The sequence below is a fragment of the Branchiostoma lanceolatum genome, chromosome 6 (assembly GCF_035083965.1).
Source record: "Branchiostoma lanceolatum isolate klBraLanc5 chromosome 6, klBraLanc5.hap2, whole genome shotgun sequence".
NCBI lineage: Eukaryota > Metazoa > Chordata > Leptocardii > Amphioxiformes > Branchiostomatidae > Branchiostoma > Branchiostoma lanceolatum.
In genome coordinates, this window is record NC_089727.1 from 13,201,585 (window position 1) to 13,215,158 (window position 13,574).

The 13,574-nt window shown below is 41.8% G+C and overlaps 2 protein-coding genes across 2 annotated transcripts in view; one reads left to right on the top strand and one right to left on the bottom strand.

Moving 5' to 3' along the window:
* Window positions 1-177: 177 nt before the first annotated feature.
* LOC136437394 (amidophosphoribosyltransferase-like) lies at window positions 178-6,375 on the bottom strand. Its single transcript, XM_066431991.1, has 7 exons — window positions 6,028-6,375; window positions 5,284-5,554; window positions 3,470-3,728; window positions 2,935-3,174; window positions 2,352-2,479; window positions 1,641-1,862; window positions 178-1,255 (listed from the first exon to the last, which is right to left on the bottom strand). The coding sequence occupies exons 1-7, from the start codon at window positions 6,171-6,173 to the stop codon at window positions 995-997; spliced, it is 1,527 nt and encodes a 508-aa protein (XP_066288088.1). The 5' UTR covers window positions 6,174-6,375; the 3' UTR covers window positions 178-994.
* Window positions 6,376-10,367: 3,992 nt separating this feature from the next.
* The window catches only part of LOC136437246 (uncharacterized), a 67,723-nt gene continuing 64,516 nt past the window's right edge, over window positions 10,368-13,574 (top strand). Inside the window, exon 1 of the mRNA XM_066431727.1 lies at window positions 10,368-10,845. The gene's annotated coding sequence lies outside the window, so the exon portion shown is untranslated. The remainder of the gene's footprint in view (window positions 10,846-13,574) is intronic.

Sequence of the window (13,574 nt, forward strand, 5' to 3'; positions counted from 1 at the left end):
GCGAGTTATCGCAGATGGATGCCGTGTATATATACACACTCAGAAAAGCTCATATTTGCCATGTGGTCCATACATGGTGCTTGTCGGAACTGTACTGTGATATGGACACGTGTAACCCTTCACATACATTATCCTCCACCACCCTCTCTATCTTGGAAATCCATCAATGGATACATATTGTGTTCATTAGCGCTTTATTTGCATAATTCATTAGAAAATTGGCAAACAACCTGTAACCTCCAAACATGTACCATTCTTTACAAAATACTGAAACCTACCAGGAAATTAGATGTTGTATAAAAAAATATATTTACCATGAAGCCACTACATCAAGAAACAGGCTAACAAGTACTATATGGCTTCTCCAGTACAGAAACGCCACCACCTCAGTTCTCTTAACGTCCTCTTAAACAACTGCAATGCCCTTTTCCCTTCGTAAAATCTTATATAATTTCATGTACAAAAAGAAATTGAAAAAAAAAATGATTCTAGTTGAACAGTTCACTAAGTCAAACACAACTATAGTTCTAACAAAGCAGACAGACTTAACATAAGCCTTAGGATAAAATATCTGCAGCACCACAGCTTACATAAAATGCAGTTGTTGTAATGAAGCATAGAACTAAATATGGTTAACAGACTTAAACATTCAATTGGCAGACATTGGAGGTGAGGTGTTTTTGTATCATATCAAACACTAGCCAGACCTTCCTTTCTCAGAATTCCTTGGACCAGCTGACAAGAAAAATCAACCCACAAAATAAACTTTCAGAGAGGAGCTGTTGAAATGTCGGCCAGGTAAATGCCATTTAGGTTGTGATTCAAAACCCTCATTATTCAAACTCCACGTACCAACCTGACAAAACTATTAATGGAACTAAGGTATAAATTCTGCTTTAAAGACTGTCGCAGTGAGAATGTCATTCTGTCATTTTATAGTTCTGTACTAGAAGCTAAGAAGGCCGCATTGTCCCTGCTACATACAGTAGTTACACTACCACTCCAGGTTCACTGGGTACTTCCCAGTCAGACAGGCCATACAGTGTCCCACCCCATTGTCCTTGCTGTTCTCAATGCCTTCCCTAACAGCCAACGTAAGGCCGTCTACAGTTAAGTACACTAAGCTGGTTGCCCCCAGGCATTCAGCAAGTTTGGTGGCCTCCAGTCTGTTTGCGATGAGCTCCTCTTTGGTGGGGATGTTTATTCCCATGTAGCAGGGGTTCTTGACTGGAGGAGAGGCCACACGTATATGGACCTGTTAACGACAAAAACTTCTGTTAGTTCCAGTTACCTTTTACTATCAACAACACAGCATCTCCTGATGTCATAGAATTGTTTTCTCTTCTTTTTGGCTCCTTTTCCAAAATATGAAGGAAAACTTGATCAAGGCAACCCTTTACAATGCAGCATCAATGAATAAACTTAACACAAATAATTCAATCAAAGTGGCTTTTGGGCCATATTCTAAGTATAACAAGCAACAGAAGCAAGTACTAACTTTTTTACATGTAGTAGAAAATGAGTCTTTTTATCTGACAAGTGAGCCACTTTCAATCAGCCAAAATTGCATGAATTTTCATAAGTTTTAAGGAAAACAAGAAAAAACATAACTTTTCTAAGGTGTACATGTTGAAACATACCTCCTTGGCTCCAGCATTGAAAAGAAGCCTGACGATTGGTCCAATGGTGTTGCCCCTGACAATAGAGTCGTCAATCAGAACGATCCTCTTCCCCTTGAAATTCTCCGCTAAGGCACCAAACTTCTTGGCCACGCCCAGCTGTCGTAACCTGGTGTTGGGCTGGATGAACGTCCGCCCCACGTAGCGGTTCTTGTTGAGGACTTCTACGTACGGGATCCCGGACTGAGGACAACAGTAAAGTTGGACATGTCAATACTGTGTCTGAAAAACTGCTTGTGTAATAGTGTGCACCAGCCACTCCTTTGTAACTCCACTTAGTTCCCTGCATATTCCAGCATCCTCATGTCTACAAAGTGTTTATTTCTTCTCTTTGTCTACAAGTCCCTTTCTCCTACTCTGTTCTAAGAAATGGGAGGTACCATTTCCTTACATGATGGCCTGAGTAATGACCCAGGTAGACATTTGGCTAATGAGACTTCTCTCTCCAGGAGGCCTGCCTATCAACTCAACCTGACCTTGAAACTGAAACGGAAGTAACTTACGATGGCTACTCCTAACATAGTCGTAAGAGACACATCAATAAAGTGTTTGTGCGCATGAACATACATACACACACAGACAACACACACACTCCTGATACATTCTGTACTACAGTCCTCCAGGCATTAGTAGAAGAATAAAGAAGAAGAAGTGAATTAATACAATGCGTACCTGTTGAGCGTAACCCATCGCAGCAGGAGTGGCAGACTCAGGCACTGTGCTGACCAGGTCTGCTTCAACTGGAGCTTCTTTGGCAAGCTGTCGGCCACAGCGCATCCGAACTGAGTACACCATCTGACCTGGGGGGATACAAACAACACATTGTCATGACAGTCTTTATCACATTAAGTAATTTGCTATCTGCTGTAGCTGTGACATGAAATACCACTTGCATATGAATGTTACTGCAGGTAAAACTGGATATTTCTGCTGTTTACCTGCACCTGAACCTGCACTGGGCCATGTATATATTAGGTGTTTGTTTCTTTCCAAATGTGCCTACAGTACACATTTCACAGCTGAATTCTAAATCCTGCTGTACTTACATTAAGATTTGAGATGGTTCCAGGAACACATCATTTTTGATGATCTTAAACTACTGGTAAATGGAAAGAGAAAGTCGTACATGGGCGCTTCAGCATGTATGCAGAAAAATGTGAGCCCTGCAAATGAAGCTTAAATGTATAAAATCACTATCTGAATACTGCAACAGTTGAAGTTCAGTAGGTAAAGGTTTGCTGTACACCAATCTTACCTTCCATTATGGAGTCAGCTCTTGCGAAGTACACATACTCAAAGATACAAAATGCAGGAGGATCCTGATTGGGTCTCGAGACGACACAGATGGACTCTATGCCGTCCTTGGTGACTCTGACGATCTCTCCGGGTTGGACTTCTCGTTGATACACCGCTCCCAGCGACTGGAAGGAGCAAGACTCTGACGATACGACCCAGCCTTCTATGTCCTCCGATACACTGTCATAGCCATTTTTGACTGGTAGGAAAACAAACTGATTTTAGTACAGACAACAACTATGACACAAGCATTGTCCATCTTGCCTCATGATAGGCTCATGATTATATATATGATCTGAAATATTGTATATATAATTTGTATGTCTGTGATGTCCTATTATAGACATGCAAACACAATGCAAATCTGTATAAATACAATATGATGTTGAAAATACTAGTGATGCATATCAGTTTTACAATGTTAAACTGTATGTTCTTGGATCCCTTTGGCCAAAATCTACAAATGAAATGGACATAGTATCATTGACACTCACCTGGACTGTTAAAGCTGACCCCTGACATCAGCCTGCCTATACACAAAGGTCTGTTTCCGTAGGGATCTCTCACCGCATACAAACAGTCCCCCGTCATGATCACCAGCGAGTACGACATCAGCGTCTCATTCATGACGTTACGGATGCGGGCCTGCCAATCAGGGCCGTCCGGCTCCCCGTCCGACGGAATGGAACAGAGGAGTTGCGTGATGACCTCGCTGTCGGAGCCCGTGGACAGGCCGATGCCACGCTTCATCACCTAGCAACAACAAACAGGTAAACAGGGGTTAACAGCAGTAAGGTGATTGTGACACATTTTACTTACTTCTGTTGTCACAGGAGGTGGCTATGGGAGAAAAAGTTTGGCTAGACGATAAGAATGATGCTTTGGATCATTTCGTATAATCACAGAAACATTTCTGTTGTGCATTCAGTAATCAAGTATATTTTACCATATCCAGTGTAATTTTAGTAGTAGTGTGTTTGAACTTCTGTATCTGTACTTTAATATCTAATAACTGGAAATCCACATTTACAACATGTTACCATCAAAAAGAAACGCATCCCTCAACTACCCACAATGTAGCTGTCAATGGTCACTCTATCTTCTGGTATAGACTGAGTCTGCAGCAAATGGTGTCATAAAATAGTTATGGCATTGGACACAGACAGTTCAGCAATAGGGCGTATTCAGTCACGTGACCCTCCCCATAGCAACTAACCCTGTCTGCCATTTTGGGGTCCACTTGATAGTGGAGCCCTATGGGACTCTCCGTAGAAATGGCAGATGTTTTAATCACCATTCACAATTTCCCTTTAAAACGTTTTGTCTCATAATCATGATGTTGGATTGGGACTGATAAAGCACACACTGATCGGGTAAAGGTATAGTAAGATTGGTTTTGCATTTCTCGTGTAGGTGCGAGATACGAAGGGACTAACGACTGAAACAAAGGGGATATCTCACATACGAACAGCGGATCTAAAAAGTCTGAGAATCAACGTGCGTGTATGGAAACCTTTAAATCTGGTCAAAAAGCAAATTACGGGCCCGTTGTGCAACACAGTTGCGGCAATGTGTAGCCCTTGCTTGAGACACGTTCATAAACTAACGGTCTTTCAACGTCGAACTTTCCCGATCATAACGGACTCCCTGTCAACTAAATTTCTCACGACACTCTATTTCTATTTCTATTTCTAGAAATAGAAATAGAGTGTCGTGAGAAATTTGATTTTTATAGAGTGTCGTGAGAAATTTGAAATTTAAACTCTGTTTTATCAAAACACTGTACTACATGGCTGTAAGCCTGGGAAGACTTGTATGCTGTGAACTGATTTTATGCATACTTTGTAAACAGTCGTTTCCAGAATCAACTCAAGACAAAATCAATGAACTCTGCCGGCACTATTTAGCGGACGTGTTTGTAGGCTGGGGAAAACCTTTCCTTGCTCGTCAATAATGGGTCATTTCCAGTAGGTGAAATTGAACTTTTGTAACAAAAAGGATGTGAAGCTGGAGACTCTTCACATAGTAAAACAGCGATCAAACGACTTCGCATTCCTTTGAAATTTAGAGACCGCTGGACACCAAGAAACTTTGCTGCAGGGATCGATGGACCCCAAAATGGCCGGCCACGGAGGGCAAGGGTGATGACGTCACGTGAATACGCCCTATAGGAGTGACCACAGTACATGTACAAGCATGTAAGACATAGAAATATATTAGCATCTCTACTATGCTGAGAAATATTTGCATTCAAAACGTTAAAACTCTAATGTAATTATATAACAATAGTGTACAAAAAAACACAAACCTTTTGCCTCAATGGCCCAGCATTGACCAGTTCCCCGTTATGTGCCACAGCTATCTTCCCATGTATGGTGTCCACCACAAACGGCTGACAGTTGTTCAGCTCAGAGAACCCTGCCGTGGAGTACCGGGTGTGTCCTATGCCCAGGTTTCCTTTAATTTTGCTGAGGGTTTCGTCTGTGAAGATGGTGCTGACCATTCCCATGCCCTTATGTCTCGCCAAGATGTCGTCATCCTTACCTCTACTGGTCACAATCCCAGCGCTTTCTTGTCCCCTTGAAATGAAGATATGAAATTATAATAATGATTGATACAGGGCATAATTATAGAAAATGAATGAAATACATAGTCTTGTTCCGTACAATCTATAATCAGATGTCTGATCTCAGTATGGCCAGTACTTCATCTTAACTTCATAGTCTACGTAACTTTGACATTATCATAATCCATATTAAAAGATATGAATCTATGTGCACAGACTACTCTATATCCTTGACAAGTGACATGTTTCCCAACACTTCACCAATCCATATGCCAACTGTAATACATTGTATAGTTTTTCATGTAAGCTTCTAAAAAGCTTCAAAAGACTTGCTGTTGCACCACCCGGAAACACACACTATCATATATCAAACTCGCTTATGCAGCATAGAGTATAACGTTACCAGTTAACCTGCGCCCTCCCCATATACAGATTGTCGACATCCACAAGACAACAAAACGCTGATGTTCCTTCAGTCCTCCGTACCTGTGTTGTAAGCCTACAAGTCCCAGACATATAACATGTCCCACGTCCAGTTGTGTAGGCCAGTCGCCGGCAGCCACACAGGCGAACACACCACATTTCTCATCCAGCCCCCCCTCCTCTTCTACAAGCGTCTCCAGTTCAGCCATCTGGGTTACACACGATTCCTCCGCAAGACGACGGCAAAGCTCGGGAAGATAGTTGTCTAGAGTCTTGACGCTCACTGGACCTTCAAGATTCAAGACTACTTAGTTATTATGAGGCGTCTTTTGTTATATTTTGATTGTCGTGTACAGTGACACCCCGGCCGCATGCCGGTCGCACCGGCCAAAGTAGCTGTTAAGTGGATCATGCTACTATTTGAGGGATACTACAATTTTTCTCACACGGAATTCAAAAGTATTCTTATAATGGTGGTGCAAGATATATGTCGTGATTCATGTTAAGATAACTCATTCGCATAATGTATGTAATATAGTGTTTGAAGTGCCATGTAACAAGTTTTATTGTGATACCACGATAACATTTTTGTTAGCATTTCCCAAAGTAAGATCGTCTGGGTCATAGGTCATACTGTGGCGGGAAACCACACGCCCAGACAGAGCGAGCTGAAGTCCACCATTCGTAGGCCCCTGGACTTTCAATGGTAAACACAACATATACGGAAGAACAGTCAAAAGTCACCTACCTGAAGTTTAGATCATGGAAAACTCACATTGGCAGCGTAGTCTGACCTCTAAAGTGTCAATCTAATGAGTTTCGCCGATTTTGCACCGGCGCAAACTGGTGAAATTCTATCAAAACATGGCGAGATGACCTTTAAACCCCTTACACAAGAAATGAGCACATCTAAACTGACACCTATTTTAAAGTGTACCGGACACTTCAGACATGGCTAAAACCCTGTTTTTCTAACTAAATGAAATAGCAACAACCCTTACCTGTCAATTCCAGCTCAAAAACGCCAACATTTCCAACAAAGAGGCCTCCTACAGATACTGTGACTGTAATCGTGACCTTTGGCCAGCGTCAGGGCATATGTTAGACCATGTTAGAGTAGAGTAGAATAGAGTTACAGTGATGTTACAGTGCAACCTTCTCATTGGAGACAAGCATAAGAAGCACTAAAACAACACCTTGTTAAAGTACTTACCCTAAGTTCAATCTCAAAAATTATTCTGCACCACATAAGGCCACAAGGGTATACTTGATAACTATGCAAAAAAAACAGGTTGTTATCCAGCTCGAACGACGAGTACAGATCACGGAAGTAAACAAATCTTACATAATCTGGGTCAAATTTTGACCCAGATTTCGGCTGTATTCATCCGCTCAGGGCAGACCTGACCAAAGTACTCACATATGTTCTTACGCCAACTTATCTGGTGAAGTCAACAAATTCTGACCAAAATAGGAAAGCTTAGACCCTACCTGTTCTTTCTAAACAATAAAGTCTCCAGATTGGGCCAAAATTTTCAAGAAAAATAAAGGTTTTCAAGGATTTTAAGTTGGTCTCCGCCGTGCATGTCCACTGTAACATCTACCCGTCATCAAGAGAGGCATGGGTAATCTCCAAGCAGATGTAGTCAGTGTTTTACGCGGGAGGGGAGGGGGTGGCCGAGTGATGTAAGCACAGATAATCTAGAAGGTTATGCCCCTCCCCTCCTCCACCACCCAAGGTTGTATCCTTGAACTTGAGTGAGTGGTCAGGCACAGAGACCATCTGAAACTTCGCAAACCGTGTGCTTCGAGTTCAATCAAGAGATCAAGGGTGAGAGACTGAAGTCGAGCGGCGCCGCACCATACAGCAGGAAGCCACACGATTAAGAGTTAGTTATCTTCGCCAAGAAAGTTATTTTTCAGGTCAGTGTTTCTGTACGGTGTCTGTGTGTGAACACCATAAGTCAAATTCAAGAAGTCTTTGGATCTTTATATGGTGTTTGGTATTTTGTCAGGTGTTGCCCCCTACTTTGCCCCTCACGGGGTCATCTGGGGGTAATCTAAGTTGAAATTGAAGTTGCGACAAAAAGAAGAAATTATTAGATTATAGGGCCCCTAGCGGCTTTCTAAGGACTACCAATGAGGTTAAATATAGTTATATTTAACCTCCTTGTGTCTACTAATTATAAGATTTGGCATAATAATGAAGACCCGAGAAAAGCTGGCTGACATTGTTCTTACGACGACATCAATAGCCTTCTCGTGCCCATCAATAATACTTTCTTTTACCCAACATCAGTACGTACGCATATACTAGTACTGTACGTACTAGTACTGTCGTTACAGAAAGCATACATTAACTTGTGTATGCTACGCTTCTCGGTGAAGACCCAAGAAAAGCTGGCTGACAGTACGGTGACCTCAGTAGATAAGCCTTCTCGTGCCCATCAATACAGTTTCTTTTACCCAGCTACGGTACGTACGTAGTAGCAATGTCTGTGTGACAGCCACAGAGGCTAGGCATGGTGAATACCCAAGAAAAGCTGGCTTACATGGCCCCTTCGGCGACGTGAATGAACATCGTACAGATCCCGAAGAAGGTGAGATTCCTGAGAGTCAACCCAACATTTCCCACCATGAACAAGCTCTCCAAGACGGGCCGCGTACAAAAATGGGGAGAAATCAAGTCCAAGCTAGTCCTGCGTGCGGATTTTGTTGCACATTGTGAGGCCCCAAATCACCGACTTCCGCCGAGAGAAGACATTGAGGCAAAGTCGCCTAACAACGGTGCACCGTTGATTCCAATAATGATGTGTATATTGCGCACTTTAACGACCTTGGGTGGTCAAATGTTACAAAATGCGCTATGCACAAAGTTGATGATAAGCATTATAGAACCTGTATTTTATTTGTAATACAGTCATCAATGTAAATTACGTATATATACTCACCATGTATCGACCATGTACCATCGGTCAATCGGCTTCCGTTTTGGTTTATACCATCTGTGGCATCTTCATTTCTGCAAAACCCGCTTACAATATAACCTTGCCAATGTTCAAAGTGGCTTACCTTGCTTCTATGTGCTGTAAATAAATAAAAACACTTGATGAATTTGAAAATGTCTGTCGTCGACTCTTTTAGCTTTCTGTACTTGTAAGCACGATAATCTATTCAAGGAATAACAATAATAGTAACAAAGCAACTTTAGATAGGAATACCGTAGGATTACTTACTAATGATGCATTTTCCAACTGAACGGAGATGAATGGACAGCTTTCGAATCAAGAAAGCAAGGCAAATAGTATTGTACGTACTTCATGGTACAATGACAGCAAATCGGCTAATATTGTATGAATTAGATCGTGAAGTCTGTTCAGTAGTACGCATGACCGCGCCTTATTTATTTATCAATGCATTTTGGGATGAGCCAGCTCTAAAAAAAATGCTGCAAAATGAAGGAAGTCCTGTGAAAAGTCCCTCTGTAATGTATTGCCTCTATCAACAATAATCGACGGACAATGGGTGTGAAATATTTTTTCCTGACCCTCGCGTGCCAGTAGATCGGCGTTAATTGGCTACTTTTCATTTGAAAAAAACCCCGACTTCTTTGGCGTTGACTTCGCTAGAAATCTAATGCCTGTCGTTGAGAGTTTATCCCCCACTCCGACCCCCCCACCTCCAGAGTGACATGGCCCATTATTGTTGTGCAACAAAGTTATTATTATTATTATTATTATTATTATTATTATTTCAACTGCTAGAGATAAGTGTTCTTGTGGCCATCAATACTTACTGTTTGCGTCGTTCAGTGACAGCCACAATATACATCAACTTCTTTCTGCTATCAAAGCTTTGGTATGGTGAGGACCCAACAAAGGCTGTCTGAAAGTAAGGCGACATCAATAGATAAGCCTTCTTGTGCCCATCAATACATACTTTCTTTTACCCAACTACGGTACGTACGTAGTAGCACTGTTTGTGTGTAAGCAACAAAGAGCAGACATTAAATTGTGTTAACTAATCCCAGGCATGGTGAATACCCAAGAAAAGCTGGCTTACAATGTCCCCTAGGCGACGTAAATAACTTTTCTGATGCCATTTTCTGACCCAACGCCCGCCCCCTCCCCCGCAGTTACATGATACACAGTGAAATAGCCCTGCCAATGATGATAGCTTAACAACAGTTTTACATGGTTGTTGCAACGCTTCTAATTTTCAAGTTTACTTTTATTCTTCCAGATCTTCAATTTGACAACCCTCTCTCTGAATGAACTTATTCAGACAGTTGAATGTCTGGTATTTCCGCACGACCCAATACAAATAGATGGTCGCTGCCTCCGGCCACCTGTCATGAATAATGTAAACAGAGGACAGGTAGATAGATTGGTACGTGAGAACCACATCGTTCACTGACGAAACGACAGGTGACATGTCCGTCCTGTTTTGGAACACCTGTTGTTCATTAACACAATCTGCTCTGTCATCGTTGTGCCACTCACCTTTCTGCGTGACTTCGCTGCTTCGGGGAATTGACGGTGATCATCATGCATACTACCGCTCACGAACGTAGAGGTATGTTCGCAGGTAAGTCATTACTTTGCCCGCCAGAGTGTTTACTTTTCCGCTTGACTCATCTGCTTCGTGATCTTCTTCAAGCATGACGGTTCGCAGAAAAGCTTACACAGCAACACACAGTGTACATGAGCTTCCTCCCACCGTACCTGCAAGTCAGTTGTATGTGGGCCGTGTGCGAAGTCGGTATGCAGACAAGAGTACCGCATAGAGTAAGACCACGGACAACCTGCATCATTTTCTACCTAGAGCATCTAAAGTTGAGCTACTCATCAGGGGAACATTCTAGTTGACAAGCGGCACGGGGTGAGTATCCCCAGTTCTTATATCAAAACATTAGAACACCTTTACCTAGTTCAAGGGGTGGGTAGGGTCACGGTGGTGCGCAGAGTCGTTGGCTGCTGTCGTTTGTGTCGGGTGGAAGCCATGGCCGCCCGAAGCGCCGAGACCTTGTTCTGGTCCGCTAGGAAACGCAAACGTGGGTCAGGTTTGGTGTTGCATATGCGACCTGGAGGTATTTCATAAGGACGTCTAGTGTGGTTCATGTTACGTTCGACAAGGGAGCGAAATTATCTGTTTGAATACAGATCTATAAATAAAACGTCACTGGCCAATCCTACTCACGAAGTCAAACTTTGATTTTAAAGAAATCCCTTTGACACATTTTGGTGTTGTATATGAGTTCAATAGCTACAGCAAGAGGCTAGTTCACGGCTAGAAATATGTGTTAAAGTACCATATTTTTTCCGTGAGTACTACGTGCTAAGCAGAGAAAACAGTACGTAATAATGATAATTTCAAAAGCCGTTGGTATGACTCGACCGGGATCGAACCAGCGACCTGGGCGATTGCAGCGCTTGTGAGTACTAAAGGTTTTCCAAAATGTTTTCTGGATGAATCTATTTGGTAGAGAGAAGCGCTTAGTTACGTCAGTGATGGTCAAAACTAGTTTATACCTGAGATCACAAGTCATGTCCTTTCTTGTTACACTTGTTTAGGCCTCAGGGCTCGAAACTCATTTCTAGGGCTAGTTTCACGGGTGCACCTTCCCTGAAGATTTAGGTGCATAGAAAGAATGAAGTTTGGGTGCACAAAATAAAATAGAATTAAAGTAGATGTACAATGAAAAATCCAATGACAAGCCTACTGCCTCTTAAGAACTCGAATCTGTAATTAGGCAGGAAGATCTACAAAAGTCTCGTCCTAGTCTCGTGTTCTCGCGAGACTAGGACACTCCGTGATCGAGATGTACAGTAGACATCGAAAATTTGGAGGTGCGTATCTCGTTACGTTTTCAAGTCACTGATTGATGAATATTCTTGTGACTCAAGCCAATAATATTTCAAAGTACACTAAATGTTTTATTGCTTTTTCTGATTAAATTTCAAGCATATTCTGTCAACTGGTAAACAAATTACATGTAGTATATTCACCCTATAGCCTGCAAACATATTTAGATGCACTGGTGCACCCACAGTCAAAAAATAGTTTCACAGCTCCAATTTTGGTTGCACGAAAGTGCAGATGCACCCAGTATTTCGAGCCCTCGGCCCCTTTCCACAGGATGGTTGCCGCCTCAGAGAAAGGGGGTATTACTAATACTTCCTGCCGAGTGTTATTACTTAACCCTCCACCTCGAAACTTGAATTCCCAGAAGTGCCTGTCAGTCACAATCTTTCCCACGTCGTCAACCTATAGCCCCGTGTCCCTCTGAGTATTGAAGTGAAATATGGGTGGGTTTTTGCCTCTCTTTTACCATGTGTTGGTCAGTTGGTGTCCATATTTCAGTCAGATGCGTGCGAACTTCTCAGACAGTCCCCGTCAAGCCACATATTCGTGGTTCGTCAAAGTAATACCTACTAAGCATATGTATAACTACTAAGTTTTTTAAGGTATTAAGGCCACAGCAAGTCAATTTTATGGAGGACATCCGCTGCAGATTCAAATTCGAATCTAATGCAAGAGTGCGAAACATATAGACTAGAGACCATACAAGTTGTAACTAGAATTGATGAGAAAATATGGCATCACGGCCAACAAGTATTTTATTCCTATATTCAAGAAGTGCAGAAAGTGACACTAGCGTTGTAGAATATTATAACTTCAAATTCACTCAAGGCTCCATGACTTCGTGCTGTGGGATCTTTGCGATAGAACAGATTAAGGTTTAAGACATACTTTCCATGTGTTTTTAGTATTTCCTTGTCATGTTGGTCAACGCCAATGGGGAACAATTTTTTACCTCCATGTGTGTTTGTCAGTGACTCTGTGTGTTTCCAGATATTTGTGGTCAATGCAACTTAAAGAACCTCTCGATGGATTACAAATATATTTAAGTTGTTTTGGGAAGACGAAGATCAAGGTCAATTTTGCCCCCTTTGTGTGTAACCTTGGTACTGCAGAAAAAGCTTTCGGTGTCTGTATCTTTTGTTCTGGACATGCTGTGGTCTTGAACTTTTGGTGGCAGATATCTTTAGATGTACGGAAGAAGAGGCATAGGTGCGGGCCCTTAGCTTTCTCTGAAACTGCAAGGGCGTTTTTGTTGAATTATTTCAGGGAGGATAACAACAAAGGAACGACGGATTTCCATGATATTCTGTATACAGGTAGCTAAGACAGGAATTTTCATAATAAAATGGTTAATGAGGAAAATTCTTTACAGTTGCAGTGTTTAATGTAATAGGACTTTAGTACAGGTGACATGGAATTTATGGCAGGTTGAACATCTACGGATACAAATTATGCAAAGAGGAGTCCAATTTGCATATTTAGTGCAAAAGTCCCACAATTCCTTTGTGGTAAAGGTGGGGATTACATACTCGTGATATATGTAAATTAATTTAAGATGTACATCACTATGCGTAGATTATATAAATATACAGGTCATTTGCACAATTTATGATCAAATGTAAAGTTTAACATGGTCAAAGTAAGGGAGTTTCACACCTACAGTTAATGTAATTTTGGTAGAGAATATCATTATGCAAAATAGAGTATGCTATTGACAGCCTTATTTGACAATGAGAGAAGATAAA